The sequence below is a fragment of the Bos javanicus genome, chromosome 18, assembly GCF_032452875.1.
Source record: "Bos javanicus breed banteng chromosome 18, ARS-OSU_banteng_1.0, whole genome shotgun sequence".
NCBI classification, from domain to species: Eukaryota; Metazoa; Chordata; class Mammalia; order Artiodactyla; family Bovidae; genus Bos; species Bos javanicus.
This window is the reverse complement of record NC_083885.1, coordinates 53,228,557-53,250,938: the sequence shown is the minus strand read 5'-3', so window position 1 is coordinate 53,250,938 and position 22,382 is coordinate 53,228,557. Positions and strand designations below refer to the sequence as shown.

Below are 22,382 nucleotides of genomic sequence, written 5' to 3'. Positions count from 1 at the left end.
AGAGAGAGAGAGAGAGAGAGAGCGCGCGTGCGCATGCGCGCTCAGTCATGTCTGATTCTGCGACCCCATGGGCTGTAGCCTGCCAGCCTCCCCTGTCCAAGAAATTTTCCAGGCAAGAATACTGGAGTGGGTTACCATTTCCTTCTCCAGGGGATCTTCCCCACCCAGGGATCGAACTCTTGTCTCTTGCATCTCTGGCATTGGCAGATGGGTTCTTTACCAGCTGAGCCACTGAGGAAGCCCCAATAATTATTATAATTATAATAAAAGAATAATAAATAAAAAAGAATTTGCAAGCCCGATAGCTGTCACTTCCCCCCTCCACACACACACTGTGCCAGATCTTAGTTGCTGAGTATGGGATCTAGTTCCCTGACCAGAGATCGAACCCAGGTTCCCTGCATTGGGAGCTCAGAGTCTTAGCCACTGGACCACCAAGGAATTCCTAGCTGTCACTTTTTCTAAAAAAAATTTGTTTTATTTTTTTATTAGTTGTCACTTTTGAGTGTTACATCCCAGGTCTGTCCAAAGTGCTTCGCCTAAGAATGGATCAGTTTATGAAGGACATGATGATAACATAAAAATCAGCAAATATTTTTGCAGCACTTAACATTCATGTATTTACTCCTTGAAAACAACGTGTATTGCACATGTATCGTGTAGTAAAGTAACCCAACAGAAAAATGACACTCCTCCTAGTGGGAAGGCAGATATTTAGAAAAACAACCAAAAAAAGTGGAATACACAGACTGTTAGGACACTTTCTTTGGGGAAAAGCAAATAAAGCAGGGCGAAAGAAGGTCGTGGCGGGGGGAGGGGGGACGGGTGATGTTTTACAGACTTTATAGTATGACGTCCTCTTGATAAAAGGACTGTGAGAGACCACAGCATCAGAAGAGGAAACGGAGGCACACAGAGGTCACCAGCCTAAGTCTGGCCAAGAGGCAGGGCTGGAGCTGGAAACCCCAGGAGAGATTCCTTCCAGGGGTGGCCCTGACCATGGGCATGGGGAACTAACAGACCCCTCATTCTCTCCCTTGGGGAAGTGGGAGTGCAATGACCAAAAAGTTAATGACTTAGGTCTGGGGTCTCCCTAAACCCCCGTCCCACACCTCCCCATAGCTTAAGGCTTGATCTAGTTGGAGTGCGGGGTTGGAGGGAGGGTAAGCAAAGGAATTTATGAGATGGAGGCTTCCAGGCTGGGGACGTTGAAGGACTCGGGGGTGTTTCACCAGCAGGTGAGGTTTCTCCAGAGCTGGAAAGCTTTAGTGGGGTGAAGGGGTTAAGGGGGAGCGACAATGGAGGGGTTAACGGGGGCGGGCCCGGTCCGGGCGGGGCGGGGCCTCAGCTGGTGGCTCTGGCCCGGGGCCGGGAGGAGTCGCCGCCGGGTCCCTGCGCCGCCACGGATCCCGGATCCCCCAGCCGCAGGGAGAGGCGCCGCCCGCCCCGTCCAGCCGCCACGCGCAGGTAGGCGCCGGTTTCTCCCCGGTCCGCGCAGGTCCCGCGGCCGCCGGCGGCCGCTCCTCCCCGCGCCCCTCGCGGGCTTTGCGTCCCCGCGTCGGTCCGCTGCCTCAGTCTCCCGCGTGGCCTCGGTCCCCGCCCCTCTCTGGGGCTGGCTCTCCCTGCGTCTCCGCGACTGACTTTGTCTCTGGGTCTGTCTCCATCTCTCTGTCTGTCTCTGATGTCTGTCTGGATCTGCGGTCCCTCTTCCTCTGCTCGTGTCTCTCCTTAGCCATCTCGATGTCTCTGTGTTGATATCTTTTATCTCTGCCTCTCCGTGTCTCTCTGTCACTCCGTTTGCCTGGATCCCTGGGTCTTGATGAACTCTCAGTCTATACGGATCTCTCTACCTCCGTCTCCCTGTTTCTGGGCATCTCTTTGCCTTTTTTCTTCCTGTCTCTGTATCTCTCTGTATCCCTCTGTTTCTGTCTCCATGTATCTTAGACCCGGTTCTGGCAACTTCACTCCGTCGTCATCCTTCTCCAACTTTCCCCTGGGCTGAGGGTCTTCTTGGGAGTCGGGTAGGGGGCAATAGGATTACCACCTGGGGCAGGTGGACTTTGAGTACCCCTGTGACCTGGGCTCCCCCTTAACAGAGTCACCCCACTGCTCTGGAGGTCGCACCCACCCCACCCTCCAATTTCAGGAATTCCTGGCTGGGGGAGGGGGTGAACTTCCTCCCCAACTTCCTCCAGTCCAGGATTTGGCTGGGTCACCCATTAACTCCTTATTGTCTCGGCTTCATCCCCGCCCCCCGCCCCCCCAAGCACCCTGAAGGACAGCTCTGGAATTTCTGTGAGGCATCGACTGTGGGATGAATGTCATATATACTCAGGTGGGATGAGGGCTGGGGGATTTTCTGGAGGGCAGAGATGAAGATGATGGGGGCCGCACCCCTCATCACCCCCCACCAGGGCCCTCCACCAGCCACACCTCTCCTGAACTCACCAGTGTGTCCCTGCGAGCTCAGTTGTGGCCAACTCTGCGACCCCGTGGACTGTCCCCGCCCGCCAGGCTCCACTGTTCATGGGATTTTCCAGGCAAGAATACTGGAGTGGGTTGCCATTTTCTTCTCCAGGAGATCCTCCCCTCCAGGGGTCAAACCTGCATCTGCTTCTCCTGCACTGCAGGCAGATTCTTTACGGCTAAACCACAGGGGAAGAATTCACCAAGGGCCCCCCAACTCTGTCTCTGTGGTTGAGCTTGACTTCAGGTTTGGGGTGAGGATGGGGAGGTTGTCCTCTCTGGGCGGGGTTTCAGTAGGAGAAAATGAGAGAGATTGATGGGTTTTTTTTGGCGGGGGGAGCTCCAAAACTCTGGGAATCATAGCATCAAGAAGTTAGTGAACTCTTTTTTTTAATTAGAGTATCATCAGTTTTGAATGTGAAGTCTTTGCATGAAAGGACCCAAGTATGTGAGAATGATCTGAAAGGAGGATTGGGAGAGCTCAAACCTTCAAGTTAAAGGTCTTGGGGTATTTGAATCCTTCAGTCCAAAAAGATGGGCTTTGGAATATTGGCAGTTTTCAGTGGTCGCAGTCGAGAGCTCAAAAGTGCTGTCAGAGCCAGCTAGACTAAACCCCCATTTCAGAGATGGGGAAACTGAGGCCCAAGTGTAGAAGTCCCCAAGGTGAGTCAGTTTCAGGCTGGGTTGGGACTCCGGTTCCACTGAAGCCCAAATCCAAAGTACTGGCTTCTTTTGCTGCTACTACCTCAGATTAATGTGGGGAAGGAGGTCTTCACAGGCAACAGGGAAGAATGCCAGGGTGAGTGTGAATGGCTGGAACCCAGGAGGGAGCAATTTTAGAAGCAGAGGAGAGAAAGTATTTCTAAAACCATGGTGGTGGAGAGGGAGAGGGGATAAGAGTTGGTTGGAGTGGAAGGGGTGGAATTTCAGAGAAGGAGGGAAGAGAAGAGGGGAAGTGGGGAGAGGGGGCAGCGATTAACTCCCCACTGACTCTGTCTCCTGACCCTCCCCATGAAGCCCACTGCTCCTGCAGGACGGGGCCTATAATTTGGTTTGTGTCTAGACAAATAATAACTCAGCCTCAGCCAGTATGTGATCCAGTGGGGTGGGATGAGACAAAGTTTCTGGGCCAGGTATAGAGAGGCAGCCTGGGCTCTTAGTGTCCCCACCAGGAGGAGAGAATTTAGGGGCCAGGTAAATGTGACTACCCACCCCCTGCCAAAATTGAATTCTTAGTATTTTACAATTTTGCACAATTTTAGAACTTCAGGCTGCTGGAATGTTAAAAAAAAAAAAAAACCGGAAGAGATAAATGGAGAAAAAAGGAAGTGGGGTTCACCATATCTGTAAAAAAGAAAGGGGAAATACAGATAAGTGTTTGCTGAGCAAAGATAATGATCACTAAGAGTTTAATAATATATTATGAAAGTTGTACAATTTTTTTTTTTTTAATCATAGAGCGTTCTAACAATAGAACTTGAGAATCCTGGAATGTGAATTTCCTGGGATATTGGAAACCTAGAGGGTAGGGGTGTGGAAAGCCGCCATAATAATAATAATAGAATGGAAGGAAGGTAAAGCTCTAAAAGGTTATAATAATAGAACAGTAAACCATGGCGTGGACTAACAATAGAATCTGAGGATCTGAGAGCCTTGGGAATCTAGAACATCAGAGGAGTAGAGTCAAGGACCCTCCCTGGTGTCCCTTCTGGGTGGTGTGGGGGACATATGTGGAGGGGATGGGGATCCCTTCGGTAGAAATGGGGCCAGTGGAATGGTCTCGGTGGCCTGACTGTCCCCGGTTCTCGCCGGCCAGCCGCCAAGGCGCCAGGTGGGGAGCGAGGCTCTGTGATCACATTTCGTTCCCCTAATGAGCAGACCTACCGGAGCTGACTGGTCCCCAGGGGGCTGACAGGGGAGCAGGAGCCTTCAGAGGAGGGAAGCGGGGAGTGAGAGAGATGACCTGGAGGCTTCTAGGACAAGGCTGGTGGTGAGTGGGTGCGGGGGCTGTATTACCTCTCCCTCTTGCCCTTTCAACCCCCTACCCCCAAGCCTTCAGCCTTGCTGGACTGAGAAGTCGCTTCTGGAGCCTGGCTTGAGCAGCTAAGACTGTGCAAAGTGGGGTCAGGGGTCTGACAGTCCTTTCTGTCTCCCCACTATCGCTCCACATTCCCAACTTATCTCTCTTCCCTGGCCCTCTGGGAGGGACCAGCAGGGACCAGGAGGGAGCGGGGGTGTGGGGTTGGGGGAGAGAGTGCTGGGCAAGGGAGTCAGGTGATGGAGGGGCATGCAAGACCCCCGAGATCACTTGCCTTCTGGTGGTGAGAGAGTCTGTGGGGTTTTCAGCAGAGTCTCAAAGAGGGCTGAGAACCCCAGAAAGACTTGAGAAAAAATTACAAGAGTGCAGGGAGGGAAGAGAGAAAACATTCTTTTTTGTTAAGAACTAGCGATCTAGGCAGCCTTGACACGTCATGTGACTTAGACAGCTAACTGCCTTGTGGCCCTGGGCCTCAGTTTCCCCGTCTGTATCAGGTAGGAGTCAAATAACCTTGTGCCCCCAGTTGTGGCATATAGGTTTATTGCATTGTGGAGTTCTAAGAGTCTGCCATTCCATGCTATCTTTATATGTGGTGGGGTTGATGTTGGGCATATCTCAGGTAGGGGAGAAGAGAGGGTTGAATGCCCCTCCCCCCACGCCTAGCATCCCCCAAGAAGCAGGTGGGTTGAAGTAGAGGGACCGGAGGAGGAGGGAGGGGCGAGTGTCCCCTGGAGGAAATTAGCAATGGGAAGTACATTTCCTTTGTCTGCAGGAAATCAGTCTCCGGCCTGTGTACCAACCCCAGCCTCAGCAGAACTGGGGGGTTCTTGAGAGGGTGGGACAAAGGGAATTTCTCCAGGCTCACTGCCTCCTTCCGTTATGAACTGGTTCATTTCTCATGTCAGCTCCCCAGTGCCTGTGGAATAGTAATAATTGTTCAAACACTGCACAATTTATAGATGATATCACCTCTACCAAGGATTTTGTTTCTTTCTTTAAAATTCATTTTCTTTTTTAAATTGAAGTATAGTTGATTTTGGCGCTGTTAGATAGCATCACTGACTCAATGGACATGACTGTGAGCAAACGCCAGGAGATGGTAGAGGACAGAGGAGGCTGGCGTGCTGCAGTCCATGGGGTCACAAAGGGCTGGACACGACTTAGCAACTGAACAAGAACAGTAGTTGATTGACAGTGTTATGCCAATCTCTGCTGCATGGCAAAGTGACTCAGTTATACACATTCTTGTTTTTTAAATATTCTTTCCATTATGGTTTGTCACGGATGTGGAGTTAAGAAAATATTCACACCCAAAAAATTATTCATAACCTATAAGTTGAGAGTTACATTTTACTGGGTGGGAAGTTTTAGGACTTCAAGCCTGGGAGATAGCATCTCAAGTCACCCTGAGAAAACATGCTCCAAGGAGCCAGGTTATATAGATGTTTTGCAACAAAGGGTGGGTAGTCTGAACATCGGAAGATTGTTGTCAATTAAAGAAAACCAGATATCCCAAGTTGAGGGAATTTAGCGCTTTTCTCTGTATTATGGGAAGATGCCAGAGTCTGGGCTCAGTGAAATCATTCCTTTGATAGGCACCTCAGCTATCTGGGGCCAGTATCCTGTGTTTTCACATCCTGAGCTTTCTGGGGGTGGGGGGGACTCACCACGGGGAGTGGTTGCAGTCTGATGGCTGCTAGATGGCAGGTATTCTTTCCTTCCTGAGTTCCCTCAAGGCTCACCAGCTCACCATCCATTGTGGCCGCAGTTGCTGGTGACTGTGACATCCTCTTTTACTGATACGGCAGGAAATATTTCATTTCTCACAGGATATTGAATATAGTTCCCTGTGAATAAGTTGGGAGATGTTTCATCCTCTTCAATTTTCTGTAAGTTTGTATCAAGTTGATATTTTCTTCTGTGTTTCTTTTGGGGGGGGTGGGGGAGGGGCCATGCCATGCAGCATACAGGATCCTAGTTCCCCAAATCAGGGATCAAACCCACAGCCTCTGCAGTGGAAGCCAGGAGCCTTAACCACTGGACCACCAGGAAGTCCCAAAGATTTTTGTATCTGTGATGCAACTGATATAAAAGTTGTGTCCCACCTCCCCTTCATGCAGAAGGAGAAACTGAGGCTCCTGCTGCTGCTGCTAAGTCACTTCAGTCGTGTCCGACTCTCTGTGACCCCATAGACGGGAGCCCACCAGGCTTCCCTGTCCCTGGGATTCTCCAGGCAAGAACAGTGGAGTGGGTTGCCATTTCCTTCTCCAATGCAGGAAAGTGAACAATGAAAGTGAAGTCGCTCAGTCGTGTCCAACCCTCAGCGACCCCATGGACTGCAGCCTACCAGGTTCCTCCATCCATGAGACTTTCCAGGCAAGAGTACTGGAGTGGGGTGCCATTGAGGCTCCTGAAGGAGAAGTAATTCCCTTGGTCTTACAGGCTGAAGGAGAGACCCAGGGCAGAGAGAGAGAGGTGTTTTGAGTGATTTGTTCTGGGCTGGAGGAGGGGTGGTTCAGTTCAAAGGGAGGGACCGGATTGTACTGTTCCAGTCGGGAGCAAGCCCCCTCCCTCCCATCTCCACAGGATCCAGGAGTGTCTGTGAGTCTGGGGTGGGGGCAGCTCTTCTGTTGCGGAGGACCCCACAGGGGGTAGGACTTACTAAGCGGGACTCAGCCCTGACCTTTCAAAGTCAATTATGCAGCAGAGAGAGCCTGCCCTTTTCACTTTTTCCTTCCTCATCTCTTTATCTCTGGGACCCTGCAGGGACTCGCTGGAGCTTGAAGTGGGGGGTGCTGCTGCCTCAAGGGGAGGTGGTGCCTGTGTGGAAGCAGTGGCTGACCAAATGCCTGTTCCCTCAGCCAAAGGCATTTATTGAGTGCCTACTGTATGCTGGGCCTGTCCTGGGTGCTGGCGAGAGCTACAACAGTCAATATACAGTCCCTGCCCTCCCGAGATATCCACTCAAGACAGACAGGCAGACACAAACAGGATGCAAGGTGATGTGAAGAGAGTTGTTTAGTCGCTCTGTCGTGTCTGACTCTTGCTCAGTCATGTCTGACTCTTTTGCAACCCCACGGACTGTAGCCCGCCAGGCTCCTCTGTCCATGGGTTTTCCCCCAGGCAAGAATAGTGGAGTGGGTTGCTGTTTCCTTTCCCAAGGGATCTTCCCAACCCAGGGATGGAACCCTTGTCTCCTACGTTGGCAGGCAGATTTTTTTTTTTTTTTTAACCATAGAGCCACCAAGGAAGCACTGGGACTATGGATAAGCATATTTTCATTTTTCATTTGTGCCTTTTCTAAATTTCCTTGAATAATGACAGATTTCCCTCACTTCTTGAACTTCCAAGTACCCAATCTATTCAGTCTATCCCTTTAACATCAACTTCATAGCCATTGCCTCTGTCCTGACTCAGTCCTCTTTCTTACCTTGACTTTTACAACAACCTTTTCCAGCTGTGAATAAACTAACAAAAAGCACCTCACAGACATGTGTACCTCTCTCCCACCAGCCATCTATGATGGCAGAAATCATGTCTTATTTTATCTCCAGTGTTCAGTCCTATGCGGGGCACAGAGGAGGCACTCAGATGTTGGATGAACTGAAGTTCTCCTCAAATAGGATGTAACCTCCTGGAAAAGAAGAGCCCTATCTTGAGATTCTGTGATCCCTGTAATTCCTCCACACAGAGTGTGTGGGTGTGGGTGGGCAGGACTGTGGGTACAGAGGGCCACCCTGAGGAAGTGATGGAGATATAGGAGCTAGTCCTAAGTAGATCTGAAGGAAGGACAGAGGTGGTGAGGCTGGAAAGAAGGTCCAGCCTTGAGTCTGCTGAGGGGGAGGGAGAGGTGGGTATGAAAGTCAACTAGGCTGCAGAGGCTGGGCAGGCAGTGCCTTGTCATCTGGGGAAAGACTTGGGATTTTGTCCCAAGTCCATGGGGAAGTTATTGGAGGATTTCAAGGAGAGAAGGATTTAATAACAAGAGCTGACTGACATGTTAGAGAGACCTGCCTGGCCGCCACATGGGGCCGCCACGTGGGGAGTGAGTGGAGGGAAGCCAGAGTGGCAGGCAGGAAATCCTCAGGGAGGCTCAACCGTAAGGTCCAAGCCAGTGGTCGTGGTGGAGCAGAGTGGGCAGCGGCCGGGGTTTTAGAGACACGCGTGGGCACAGAATTTAGTGTGGAGGTTAGGGAGAGCCCAGAGCACTCTCCCATGGGAAGACACTGCTCAGGCACCGGGGAGGTTCCCGTGAGCCTGCTGGATGCCTTGGGTCTCATCCCTTCCCCTCTTTGGCCCCTCGGTTTCCTCATCTGTCCTACTGAGTCAACCACTGGTTTTCAAAATGTGTCCTGGGGACTCTTCAGAGGTGGACTTCCTCCCACCACCTCCTTTTATCTAGAGCACAGAGTAGCTTCCCCTTTTCACTGTCTTAGATGAGGTTTCCTGTTGAGATATGTTTTTTTAAAAAGTGGTTCCACAGCCTACAAACTGATGCAAACCGCTGGATGGAATGGCCTCTAAAGATGCCTCTACTTCAGGACTTCACTCCCATCCTCTTGGGGGCTGACAGTGGTCCAGGGCTTGGTCCAACACTGTCTTTTTCCCTGTGCTTAAAGATCTCCCCAGGACCAGGGCACGACAGGCCCAAGACTCTCACTCAGGGAAGTCAGAGGGAAGCGGAAAGAGACAATGAAGGGGGTGGTCTCTGAGGGAGGGGATTCCTGGCACTGCCCCTAGGGCTCCCCCTTGGTCAATTGAGTTCTCATAACTTCCCTGCCCCAGCCCCCTGCAGCTATGCTTCCATGGGCTGTCAGACCAGGGCCCCTTTCTGTCCAATTATTCTTGGGTGAAAACTGACGTTCAGGCTGGAGAAAGGAGGCGAAAGCCAAGATTTTCCCCGCTCCCGTTATCAGGACCTTGGATAGGTCTCTGAACCTCTCTGTGCCTCAGTTTGTCAAATAGGGGAGTAACAGTACTTTCCTCATAAGGTTCTTGAAAATTTTAAACTCACATCCATAAAGTACTAAAGACAAGATCTGCTATGTAATAGGACTCAGAAAAACTTTGGTTGTTATTATCACTACCATCATCATCATTGTCAAGAATTCAGTGCCCTGGGTTAAGAGTAGGAAGCTGATTCTATCACTGCCTTGCTGTACATCCTTGAGGGGAGTGACCCAGCCTCTCTGGACCCTGTCTCAATGTTTATGATATGATAGGTGAGACTAGTTCAGCATTTCCCAAAGCATGATATGAGACTTGTGCCAGTTTTATATGGTTTCTTGAAGAAAGTTTTAAAGAAACAATTAGGGAAAAAATATAACTGACATCTCAAATCTGTGTTTTCAGTGATCTGTTGCTTAGATTAAGCATCATTAAGGGGCCTACCCTCTGGAGCTCACAGAAGGGTGTGGGGAGCAGAGGGAAGTCCCTGACACCTCTCATGACAGTTCTCTTTCCCCACAGGTACCGCAGTCAGCTTTGAACTGTGAAGCAGGGCCACCTCGTCTTAACTGCTCAGCCCCCACCAGGACCAAGCTGGAGCCCCTCCCATGTCCCTTTAAATTTCCGGTATTGGTAACCTGGTGCTGATAGAGCCCTTACTCACCACCTTCCTGTTTCTTTAAAACCCTTCCCACATTCCCCAGACTGAGTCTTCTCTCTCTTTCATCCCTCATAGGACACCCCCCTTTTTTTGTAGTCTTCGCCTCTTTGGTTACCTCCCTTATTTCCATATTTCTTACTGGGGTCCTAGGAGGTGTCAGGTATCAGCACCCCCATCCATCTGGCCTAGTCTCCTCTGCTCCCAAACTGTGAACTGCCCTATCTCAACACTACCGCATACATTTCCTGCGTCTTCTAGTACATTTCACCTCACTGTTACTTCAGCATAGCCACGCTTACTTTCTACATCCTCCACAAATCTCTGTCTCTCACCACTGCCCACTGATGCCTTCACCTCCCGTATAAACACTCCCCTTGGTCAATCGTGTGTTACCCCAATACTCTCCCCTTTATACTCTGGTTGGGTCTATAAAACCTCCTTGACAAAGCTCGTTGTTAATCCTGCCACCCCCAAACCTCCCTCCTGTCGTAATTCTATCCCTTCTCCAACTTTTCTCTCTGAAGCCTCTGTCCTTCTCTGCCCAGTCTGGCCCACAATTTTCAGTCCACCTCATCCTCTAACCCCGTGAACTGCCTCCCACCATGTTCCCCTGAGCCTCCAAGGAGGGGGCTCAGGGGGGCCTGATGGCCTCCCGCCCCCCGTGGCCCCAAGCCCCCGTGGGCCAGGGGAAGCACCCTGAAAGACCCAGTGCCAAGGATGGGCAACCGCACGTTGGAGGGCTGCCACGTGGACTCCCGCATGGACCACCTCTTCCCGCCCTCCCTCTACATCTTCGTCATTGGCGTGGGGCTGCCCACCAACTGCCTGGCCCTGTGGGCCGCCTACCGCCAGGTGAGGCAACGCAACGAGTTGGGCGTGTACCTGATGAACCTCAGCATTGCTGACCTGCTGTACATCTGCACGCTGCCACTGTGGGTGGACTACTTCCTGCACCATGACAACTGGATCCACGGCCCTGGCTCTTGCAAGCTCTTCGGGTTCATCTTTTACACCAACATCTACATCAGCATCGCCTTCCTGTGCTGCATCTCGGTGGACCGGTACCTGGCTGTGGCCCACCCGCTGCGGTTCGCCCGCCTGCGCCGTGTCAAGACAGCTGTGGCCGTGAGCTCTGTGGTCTGGGCCACGGAGCTGGGCGCCAACTCGGCACCCCTGTTCCATGACGAGCTCTTCCGCGACCGTTATAACCACACCTTCTGCTTCGAGAAGTTCCCCATGGAGGGCTGGGTGGCCTGGATGAACCTCTACCGAGTCTTCGTGGGCTTCCTCTTCCCCTGGGCGCTCATGCTGCTATCATACCGTGGCATCCTGCGGGCTGTGCGGGGCAGCGTGTCCACTGAGCGCCAGGAGAAGGTCAAGATCAAGAGACTGGCCCTCAGCCTCATCGCCATTGTGCTGGTCTGCTTTGCGCCCTACCATGTGCTCCTGCTCTCGCGGAGCGCCGTCTACCTGCGCCGCCCCCGGGACTGTGGCTTCGAGGAGCGTGTCTTCTCGGCATATCATAGCTCGCTGGCCTTCACCAGCCTCAACTGCGTGGCTGATCCCATCCTCTACTGCCTCGTCAACGAGGGCGCCCGCAGTGACGTGGCCAAGGCCCTGCACCACCTGCTCCGCTTTCTGGCCAGTGACAAGCCCCAGGAGATGGCCAATGCTTCGCTCACCCTAGAGACCCCGCTCACTTCCAAGAGGAACAGCATGGCCAAGGCCATGGCAGCCGGCTGGGTGGCAGCTCCGCTCGCCCAGGGGGACCAGGTGCAGCTGAAGATGCTGCCCCCGGCACAGTGAACCTCGAATTCTGCAGAGCCCCCACTCCTCCGGTCTAATCCCCCACTCCCTTCCCTTCTGGCCCAGTGTATGCAAATTGTATGTAAATAAGGCCCTGTTACTATTCATAAAATGTAAGAAAATAGGAAAACAGTGAGGCTGATGTGTCACTGATCAGCCATCATCCTCTGCCATGACCCCCCATGATAATTCAGTAGAACTGTGCCAAGCCCTGTGCTGGGTGGTGCTAGTGACCCAGCAGTGACAAATGGCGGCCCTGGCTCTGTCTTCACGGCTCCTATTCCAATGGAAGAGACAGATCTATCCCGGGAGGGTGATGCTCCAGAGTGGGCAGGGCTCAGACAGGGGAGCCTAGGGGCCGGGGGAACCCAAGAGGGCCTCTGTCGCAGTCTGGGGGATGGAAAGGGCTTCCTAGAGGAGGGGACCGATAGATTAAGTTTCCAAAAGGCAAAGACAAAGAAGTTAGGATTATTTCCAACAAGGGAGTAAAAGTCTGTGATTCAAGGGGAAAGTGGAGTATTGAACAATCACTTGTGTCTTGGGAAGCCCCTGGTCATATAGAGTAGAGAGAGAGCAGGACAGAATATTTCAGAGTTTGGAGATAAACAGATTTTTCCAAGTCAGGCCTGAGGAGGAAGAGGGAGTGTGTCAGAACCCAAATAAAGGGCCACTGGCCAACTATCTGGAGGAGCAGGGAGCAGGATAGGCTTGGGAACAGGGCTTAGGACAAGAGAAGGGTATTCATTCATTCAAGAGAGATTTATTTATACCTGTACTGGCCAGTATAAACAGTGACCAAGACAGTCCAGGCCCCGCCATCATGGAGCTCACAGTAAATGAGTAAATAAAGATAAATATTAAATTTGGAATCAAAGGACTTCCTTGGCAGTCCAGTGGTTAAGACTCTGCACTTCCACTGCAAGGCGCACAGGTTCAGTCCCTGGTTGGTGAACTAAGACCCCATATGCTGTGTGGTGCAGCCAAAAAAAAAAAAAAATGGAATTGGTAAGGGTAATGGAGCAAGATAAAGCCAATTGAGAGGACAGAGAATGATATGGAGTCTGATCTAGATCAGGAGAGTGGGGAGGGCTCGCTGAGAAGGGGGCATTTGAGAAAAGACCTGAAGGAGGCGAGGGATCAGATGGGAGAGGGCTGCAGGCAGAGGGGACGACAGGTGGAAAGTCCTGGAGTAAGAGAGCGCCTGCATTTCGAGGGCCAGCAAGTACACACAGCAGTGTGGTGGGAGCAGAGGTGTGGGAGGACATTAAGAATGGAGATGAGACAGGTAGGGACAGGGGCCAATGTCCCAGAGCATTGTGAATCCATGTGAGGGCCTTGCCTTTTATTCCAAGGTAGATGGGAACCACAGAGGGGCTCTTAGCAAAGAACATTTGGGATTGGCTTAAATGTTAACAGGAGTCCCAGGCTGCTGAGTGGGGAACAGAATATGGGAAGTAAAGGCAGAAGCCAGAAGCCCAGGCAGGAGATGCTGACAGCTGGACCCGGGTCAGGGTGGAGCAAGCAAGGATTGGTGTCAGCTTTCGGATTTCTCTTGAAGGAATCCAATGATGGAAGAAATACAAGGCCCTGTGGGATTGTGTAACCCTAGTCCCTTGCCCATCCTGGGAAAAGGGTGACCAGAGGACCTGAATTAGAAGGAACTCTGGGAATGATCCCAGGCGCTATTCACCAGAGAGGCCAAGTGATTAGCCCAGGGTCGCACAGCCGGTGAGTCAGTGCTGAGACCATCCTGGGTTCCCTTTCCCCTCCCCGCCTCTGCCTCTGTTCCCACGCCCCAGAGTGGCCAAGGCTGCTGCCCTGGCTAACGGCGTTCCCCTCCCTCCCCTGGCCCTCAGGGGTCAACCAGGAATGGCTGTCCTTCCAGAACCAGACTGGAGAGCAGGAGGAGGAAAACACCCAGCTCTGTAGGCCTTGACCCCTCTGGGTATGTAAGAGGCTCCAGGCTAAGGAGATGTGAAGCCTATACACACACACACACACACACACACACACACACACGGGCATAAATACACCCTTGCCCCGAAAGTTCCCAGGAGAGGTTCCTGAGAGAAAGAAAGAGGAAGGAGGAGGGGAATGAGGGGGGAAAATAAAGAACTTAATGAGGACAACTTTTTTGCAAGAGGAGGGTTGGGTCACTGAGATGCAGGAAGTTGGGGCTCTGGTGTTATGGGAGAAAGAAAAGAGGGAGGCCTGGGATCTGGTGGTTGGCTGGGGTGGGGGGGGGTGTTATAATTTTCCCACCCTGTCTCATTGCAGTACAGCTACCAGGATGAACATGTAGGGAGCCAGAAACTTTCTGAACATGGGCCCCTTGGGGAATCGGATGAAAGCTTGAACACTACCCCTCCACCAAATGCTCATTTCCATTCATTCAACAAGTATTGAGCACCTACTGTATGCCTGAAATTGTTCTAGGAGCTGAGGAAACAGTAGTGAATTATACACAAAAAAATCATGTACAAGTTTAAAAGTTTCCTAAATGCATCAAGTGGAACCTGAGCCCCACTCCCAAGTCGGTTCTTGGAATTAGGAGAAGACTCTAGGCTGGGACTCAAGAAACCCAAGGGGTTTCTCTCCTGATTACCCATGGAACTCTGGATAAATCCTTGTGAAGTCTCTGGCCTCAGTTGGTCAGTCTGTAAAATGGGGGAGTGGTTGGTTCCCAGTGAGTGGGTGATGGATCTGGAATAGGTCCCAAGCTCCTTCACACCTTCAGTCCAACAGGGATCCTGGAGAGGAGTTGTTTTCATGGAGTCTTGGCATTCTTAGTAATTTAGAATATCAGGGTTCATACATGTCAGTATCACCATTATCTCAGATGGAGAAATGGGAGTCCATCAGGGCCAGGAAAGTGACAAAAGCCACACAGGGAGTCAGAGCGGTTGCCGAGGAAAGCCCTGGGTCCCCCGACTCTGACCTGAACGTTTGTTTCCTCCTGTACACAACTCTGCTCTTTGGACTTTCCCTCGCCCTCTGCCTCTTCGAGAATCTCTCAGTTACCCATTAGCACTCCACCACCCAGGCATTTCTCTCAGACGAACTTGTTTACATGATTTTGCTCCCCGCTGGGTAAGGGATGACAGTCTGGGACATGTTCTTTAAACTCCTTCCTGAGCCAGCTCCCTAGGGACCCTCCTCCCCAACAGAGGAAGTGGACCTGCTTGAGAACGGATAAGTTTATTAGCCAAGAGGCTGGGCTATCAACCTCTCCTGGCCGAGGGACCTCGTGCCACTCCCCTGGCCCCTTTTTAGGCCTGTTTGTCAGTTACTTGGGAAAGGGTTGAAACAGCTGTTTCTGGAGATGAAATGAACCCTCATGCTCAAGTTAGCAATAACAATGCTAATACCTGTGCAGTTATAAGGGCTGTTTGTTGGGTGATTCGCATCATTCTAAACACTTAACATAGTTCACTCATTATGTATTTATCTTCAAGATTCTCATGCAAACCTCGTAACAATCTAATAAGGAATGTGCCTTCTTATGATTTCTATTCTGTAGATGGGAATGCTGATACTCAGAGAGGTTAAGTCACTCGCCATACACAGCAGGTAAACCGCAGAGCTGGGATCTCACTACAGGTTACCTGGCTAGTTTCTCACGACCAGTGAGAGCTCTAAACTGAGAGAGAAGGTGCATTTGGGATGCCTGAGCCCTAACTAGGACTAATTAAGACTGCTCTTTTGGAGAAGCCGCGCAGGTACGCCACGTCACGGAGGAAGGCGATGACGTCAGCCGAAGCGGGCGTGGGAACCCATATAGGCTACAGCAGCCGTTTAACGGTACCACCCTCTGACAGCCTCACTTCCGCCGTATATTTGCATATTCATAGGAGCGGACGTCGGAGCGTCAGCGTCTACGCCGTGACGTCATGGACCGCCCCAGCGGTTCCCCCGGGGCGTACGCACGTACGTACGCACGCACGGCGACGAGAGGGCGGGGGAGGAGGGAGCGATCTGAGGCGCCCCTCCCAGTCAGCAAGGTTGCGTGTTCCCCTTGCGACCGCCAAGATGGTGGTGGGCGCGTTCCCTATGGCGAAGCTGCTATACTTGGGCATCCGGCAGGTCAGCAAGCCGCTTGCCAACCGCATTAAGGAGGCCGCCCGCCGAAGCGAGTTCTTCAAGACCTATATCTGCCTCCCGCCGGCTCAGCGTGAGTCTGACCCCACGTCCCTCCAACCTTTCCATTCTCTAATCCTTCTCAGGTGGTTGCTCAGGAGATGGGCTTCTGTTCACAACCAATCACAGCCCGAACCGGCAGAGTCTTGACGCCAATAGGGAGGGTTCCTTGAAGAGGGGCATACGAATAGCCCAATAGTAAGAACGGGCATGGGGTGAAGGGCGGTACAAAGTGCCCGCGCTTGATTTGGGAATATTAGCCAATAGAGGAAAAGAGCGCGAGAAGATTGACGTCTAGACGAGCCAATAGTGTGGGCAACGGGAGTGATTTGGGCGGGGCATGCCAGGACTGAGAGGACCTGGGGAGAGCTGAGGAAAAACTTGACCGGGTCATTTGCCAAATCATCCTTGTGTGGCATCATTCCTCAAACGCCACCTCGTGCCTCAGTTTCCCTCCCGTCCTGGGAAGTCAGGGGTGCTTTTTTCATCTGTTTAGGTCATTCGTTTGTCCCAGTTGGACTCCGGGGAATAGGCCTAGGTTAGGGGCGTGGCTCCGGGCAAAGTCTGGAGTCCTGACATGGGAATCTGGCTAAAGGAGTCATTTTAACTAAAGTGGACATTCATCCGTCTATTTATTAATCCACACATACACCATATTTGTTCTTCCATTCATTCAGTAGACAGGCCGTTCTGGCTTTTTGCTGGGCTGGGAGACACATTTATGATCCATCGTTGTCACTCCAGAGCGGACAGGATGGTGCCAACTCCAGAGCTGAGAGACCTCCTGACCCAGGGGCGTGGGGTCGGGAAAGCTGTCTAGACTCTGGAGGAAGGCTGCCTGAGCTGAGATCCGAAGGGCATAGTAAACATTTAAAATACGGGCTACTGTGAGAAGATGATCTATGTGCTAGGGGCCTGTGGGAGCAAAGAATAAGGAAATTTAACCTAATTTGCTAGGTCAGGGAACCACCATTAATCCAGCTGGTACTTCATTTGGTTGGTGTTTTCTGAGTGTCTACCCTGTGATTGGCCTTGTGCTGGGCAGTGCTGGTGAAACAGCAGGAATCAAGCCAGCCCTAGTCTGTGCCCTCGAGGAACTCACAGTTGGGTGAGGACAGGCCCATCCTTCAAGGTGATGACCCAGAGTGGGCAGAGCTTGGATAAGGAAGCCCACTGGACACTTGACCTGATGTAGCATTCAGGGAGAGCTTCCTGGCAGAAAACCTCTGGGCTGGGAACTGAAGGGTGAGAAGAATGTCAGCAGACAGCACAGGGACACGGATAATGTTGAGGGACAGGGAGGAGCGTGTGCAAAGGCCAAATGGTTAAGGGAACCACACTTCTTTTCTTTACAAGTTTGGATGCCTAAAATTTGCTTTGCAGGGCCTGGAATTCTTAATCTTTTGGTGTTTGGTCGGTTGTCTGCCAGAGTTGCAGATCTTAGAATGGAGAAATGTTGGATTTCAGTTACTGAAGTGCTTTCCTATAAGCTTTCTCATTTGACTCTCACACTGTTTTGTCCCCATGTCAGGGAGGGGAAATGACTCCCTGCAGTTTATCAAAGAGAAAACTAAAGTCTTGAGAGCAGAAGAGAATTGCTGAGGTTACACGTGGAGTCTGGGCCAGACTTAAACCCTGGCCCTTTAAGGCGGGACTTAAACCCTGCATTCTGGATTCCCAGAGCTGGTTTCTGTTTCCTGCCACTGCCTTTCTCCCAGACACCGTGGGATGTCTTAGTGTTGTGGTTTAAAAAGCAGCAACTTGAGTCAAACTGACATCGGTTCCAAACTGGGGTCCCCCCCTTCTCAGCCAGGTGGTTTTGGGCAGGTCACTAACCCCTCTGAGGTTCAGTTTCCTCCTCTGTACAGTGGGTATTATATAATAGTGACATTTAATGGGCACTCACTTTGTGCCAGGCAGTGTGCTAAGCACTTCACAGCATTAAGTCCTCACCAATTACTCTGAGTTAGACACTGTTATTATTCCTATTTTGTGTATATGCTGCATATGCATTTATGCTATAAATAATACTTATCTCATCCTGTTGTTGTGAGGAGTAAGTGGATGTAAAATGGTAGGTCAGTGCATGGCTCTGAGTTGTGGCTGTCGTGTAGATGTTATGGATACAGCAGAGAAGAAAAAGCAAAACATTTTGTCTTCAGGAGACCTTACATTCTCAGCTTTGGGGGAAAGTCAGACAATAAAGAAAGCAGTAAAGTGTGAAATATATTCGATAGCACAAACTGCTCTGGAGAAAACATCAGGGATGCAGAAGGAGGAGTATTTGGGGGACGGTTGTGAAGTTTAGATAGGATTATCAGGGTGACCTCATCGACAATATGAGGAGAGGAGGGAGCCAGCAGTGCGGGTGTCTGGGGGAAGAGCTTTCTCACCCGAAGTCTCCACACCTGCCAAGGCCCTGAGGTGAGCACGCAGCTGGCATGCTTGATGAACATCGAGGAAGCCAGTGTGGCTGAACAGAGGGACAGAGTAGAGGCTGAGGGCTGAGCAGGTGGCGGGAAGGGGGCAGATTGTGCAGGGCCTGTGGACCCCTCTGAATGGCTGGGACTCACTGGAGGGTCTGAGCAGAGGAGGGACCGGATCTGAGACCACTTTTCATGTGATCCTTTTGGCAATCATAGGGTGAGAGTGGTTGCAGGGAGGAGATGACTACAGGACTCCAGGTGAGTGGGGAAGTCACTTGTCCACTGCCTCACACTCTTTCTCCAGCAACTTCTTTCTAAAATTTCACACTCCCAGAAAAGTTGAAAGAAAGAATGGTATGGTCATCGGTTATATGCCCTTCAACCCCTGGTTCGCTCTTATTAGCTTTCAGCAGATTTGTTTGGTCTTCGCCATCATACATGAATGTATACTCACAGTCTTTTTTTTCCCCCTTGAAAAATTTGTAAATAAGTCTTGGACATGGTTCTAAACTCCTAAATATTTCAGCCTGTATTTTCTAAGAACACGGAACCAGTATCACACCTGAGAAATTTAGCATTGATAACAATAATATTGGTGACAATATTGTTTAATATACAGCTTCTATATAATATATAGCTCATATTCTGGTCCCCAAAATGTCCTTTTTAAGCTGTTTATTATTTTTATTTTTAATCTAGTGTCAGCTCAACAATCACGCACAGCATTTGATGATCATGCCTCTTTAGTATCCTTTAATCTACAGCAGGTTTGGCAGTCTGGCCCAGTGCCTGTCTTTGTAAATAAAGTTTTATTGGAACAGAACCATGTCCATTTGTTATACGTTGTCTGTGGACACAGAGATGGATTTCTATGGTCCACAAATGTGAAATGGTTACTGTGTGGCCCTTCACAGAATAAGTTTGCTGGCCCTCCTCCACAACGTCCTTGTGACGTTGACTTTGGGGTAGTTGTTCCATAGTGTCCTGCAATCTGAGGTTTTCTGATCGTTTCCTCTGATTTGATTCACGTTGAGCATATTTGGCAGGAACACTTCAGAACACCTAAGGACATCACCTCAGGGGGTTCCTGATGTCTGTTTGTTCCGTCATTTGTGGTAACTTGGATCCCTTGGTTAAGGTGGTGACCACTAAAAGAACCTTTCTTTTTCCCCTTAGTAATGAATAAGCAGTAGATTTATTTGAAAGGTAGCTCCAGCAGGATTTCCTGTGGATGGGGTGTGACAGGCAGTCTGGTGGAGGGGCAGGCTGAACAGAAAGCACCAGGAGCTCAGTGGGGGGACAGGTTTGGTTGGAGATGCAGTTTGATGTTGGAATGCACTGACTTATCAGATTTACGCTTTTTGAATTATGTTGTTGTATTGTCTTCATACTGCTAACTGCTGTTCACCATGGCCCCTGACCCAGGCAACTGGAGTTTTCCAGCATTATGGCTACTGTGTGTTCTCCTGGGTCAGGCCTCCCGAGCTGACCCACACATACAGCGACTGTATCTTTGGCTAAGATTCTTTAGACACAGAGGGTGGGCCTGGCCATGCGTCTCCTCACAGTAGAAGCTGGAGGAGTAGGTGTGTCTGCCTGCGAAAGAACAGTAAATGCACGAAGCATAAATCATCGGTGACGCACTGTGCCGAGGAGGCAACGATCTTTTTCAACCAAGATTTCTTGGGGAGAGAAAATAAAAGAAGGCAGTGATGCCAGGCAGGTTGGGGCCATGCCTGCAAAGTGCACTGTGGGAAGAGCTGTGGGAGGTTTCTGGGCAGTGGGAAAATTCCAGTGTGTTTCCACTTAGGCCTTTGGAGAACACTGGTTATTTTTCCAGTTTGCTACCCTGGTGGGCAGAATAATGAGCCCTCCCCTGCCCGGAGATGCCCACATCTTAATTCCAGGAACCTGTTGAATGTGTTACCTTACACGACAGAGGAACATTATTACATGTATGATTGAATCAGGTATTTGAGAAACGAGAGTGGCCTGAATTGTACAGGTGGGCCCAGTGTAATCACCCAGGTCCTTGTAGGTGAAAGAAGGAGACAGGAAAGACATCCATTTGAAGATGGAGGAGGGAGCGTGAGCTCAGGAATGCAGGTCCCCTCTGGAAGCTGGGAAAGGCAGGAAAACAAATTCTTCCCTACAGCCTCTGGAAAGGAGCTCTTACTTACTGACAGAGTGTAGCCTAGTGAGAACCATTGCAGACTCCTGACCTTTGAAACTGTGGATAACAAATGCGAGTTGTTTTAAGCCACTGCTTTTGTGGTCATTTCTTACAGAAGGAATAGGAAACTAATATGCCATGTAATTCTTTCAGGCGACTGGGAGAGTTTTTTCAGAAGAGCTCAGCTCTGTGGTCATTCTTACAAGTTTTGGCTTTGGAGTTGGTTTTTGTTTTCTTTTGCTTACAAAGCAATGTGACCTACTGTTTAAGGGCTTTACACAGCGACCGTTTTGTTTTTCTCTCACAGTTTTGTGCCTTGACTGGGCTCAGCTGGCTGGTTCCTCTGTCCGTCTGGCCTGGTGGTCTCTCAGGGGGTTTCAGTCAGAGGCCAGCCGGGCCTGGAGTCATCAGGAGGCTCGACTGGGGTGTTGGAATATCCTGTTTCCTCTCTCCATCTCAGTGTTGTCTACAGACCTCTCTTTTCCACATGTCTTTCCCCTCATGGTCTCTCAGGGCTTGCTGGAGCCGGATTTCCATGGGAGAAGGAGCAGAAGCTGCAGGCCATTTAAGGGCAGGACCTGGAACCACACAGCATCACTTGCAGCGCACTCTGTTGATCCCAGCAGCTCTGGCACAGACTAGAGGGAGTGTGGGAGGGAGCTACACAGGGCGTGATACAGACAGTCACCAAAGGCAGTTTGCCCCAGGGGAGACCCTCCTGGCTTGGCATCTTGGTGCCACTAATGAGCTGTGGGCAAGCAGCTTGACCTCTCCGAGACTCCCAAATCCATGTTTGTCTGATGAGGGTGACGACAGAACTCACCTCCCAGGATTCTCGTGAGGATCCAAGAGCTAGTGGATATCAAGGCCTAGCCCAGAATGTGCGGATCTGGTCGTTGGTGCTGGCTGTGATAATCTCTTCTTATCCTGCATGGGCATTACTGTCCAGAGGCAGAACACTGCCTCCAGATAAAGGCTTCCCGCACTCAGCTTTCTGCTCTGCCATCCAGTGTGTATCCTGGGCGAGTCCCTCTGCCTTTCTGTACCTCAGTTTCCTCCTCCGCACAGTGTAGCACTCACCTCATAGGTCTGATGGGAGGATCTGTCAAGTACGTGAATACCCTTAGCACAGGCCTGGCATGTTCTAAGTTCAGTGACTTAGAGTGAACTCAGTAACTTGGTTGGGTGGAGTGGGCAAAACTAGCCTCTGAAGCTGAGCTGTCTGGCTGCATGTGAATCCCAGTTCTGCCATTTTCTGTGTGGCCCCAAGGCAAGTTATTTAGCTTCTCTGGATCATACTTTTGTTGTCTATAAATTGTATCATTATAATTCATATTCCATGAGTTCATATATCCATAAAGCATTAAACAATGCCTGGCTCTTAAGCACTGCATAATTCTTTGTTGAATATATGGAGATGTCAGGCACCATACTATTTTGATCATTATCATCGCCTTTGTGGGGGCTTGCAGCTATCCATTTATCATCCTAGAGTATTTTTTTAATTTTTTAAAAATTATTTGTGTGTTTAGTCATTATTTTTGGCTGCATTGGGTCTTCGTTGGCATGCTCATGCTGTCTCTAGTTGCGGCGCGCGGGCTTATTGTGGTGGCCTCTCCAGTTGAGGGGCACAGGCACTGGGCGTTCTCAGTCGTTGTGGCACAGGGGCTTAGTTGCCGCAAGGCATGTGGGATCTTCCCAGACCAGGGATCAAATCTGTGTCCCCTG

At 50.7% G+C, this 22,382-nt stretch overlaps 2 protein-coding genes across 6 annotated transcripts in view; both read left to right on the top strand.

Moving 5' to 3' along the window:
- Positions 1-1,358: 1,358 nt before the first annotated feature.
- On the top strand, positions 1,359-12,050 carry GPR4 (G protein-coupled receptor 4). Of its 4 annotated transcripts, none has more exons than XM_061388658.1 (2): positions 1,359-1,467; positions 9,974-12,050. In XM_061388658.1, the coding sequence occupies exon 2, from the start codon at positions 10,830-10,832 to the stop codon at positions 11,916-11,918; it is 1,089 nt and encodes a 362-aa protein (XP_061244642.1). In that variant the 5' UTR covers positions 1,359-1,467; positions 9,974-10,829; the 3' UTR covers positions 11,919-12,050. The 4 variants fall into 4 exon arrangements, with proteins under 4 accessions (XP_061244642.1, XP_061244644.1, XP_061244643.1 ...); XM_061388660.1 differs by lacking the exon at positions 1,359-1,467 and adding an exon at positions 1,532-4,297; XM_061388659.1 differs by lacking the exon at positions 1,359-1,467 and adding an exon at positions 4,310-4,456.
- A 2,450-nt stretch (positions 12,051-14,500) lies between these two features.
- OPA3 (outer mitochondrial membrane lipid metabolism regulator OPA3) overlaps positions 14,501-22,382 on the top strand; it is a 69,051-nt gene continuing 61,169 nt past the window's right edge. Inside the window, exon 1 of one of the 2 annotated variants that reach the window (XM_061388673.1) lies at positions 14,501-16,089. In XM_061388673.1, the coding sequence (XP_061244657.1) occupies positions 15,663-16,089 (427 nt within the window). In that variant the 5' untranslated portion in view covers positions 14,501-15,662. The remainder of the gene's footprint in view (positions 16,090-22,382) is intronic. The other variant, XM_061388674.1, reaches the window with a different exon arrangement.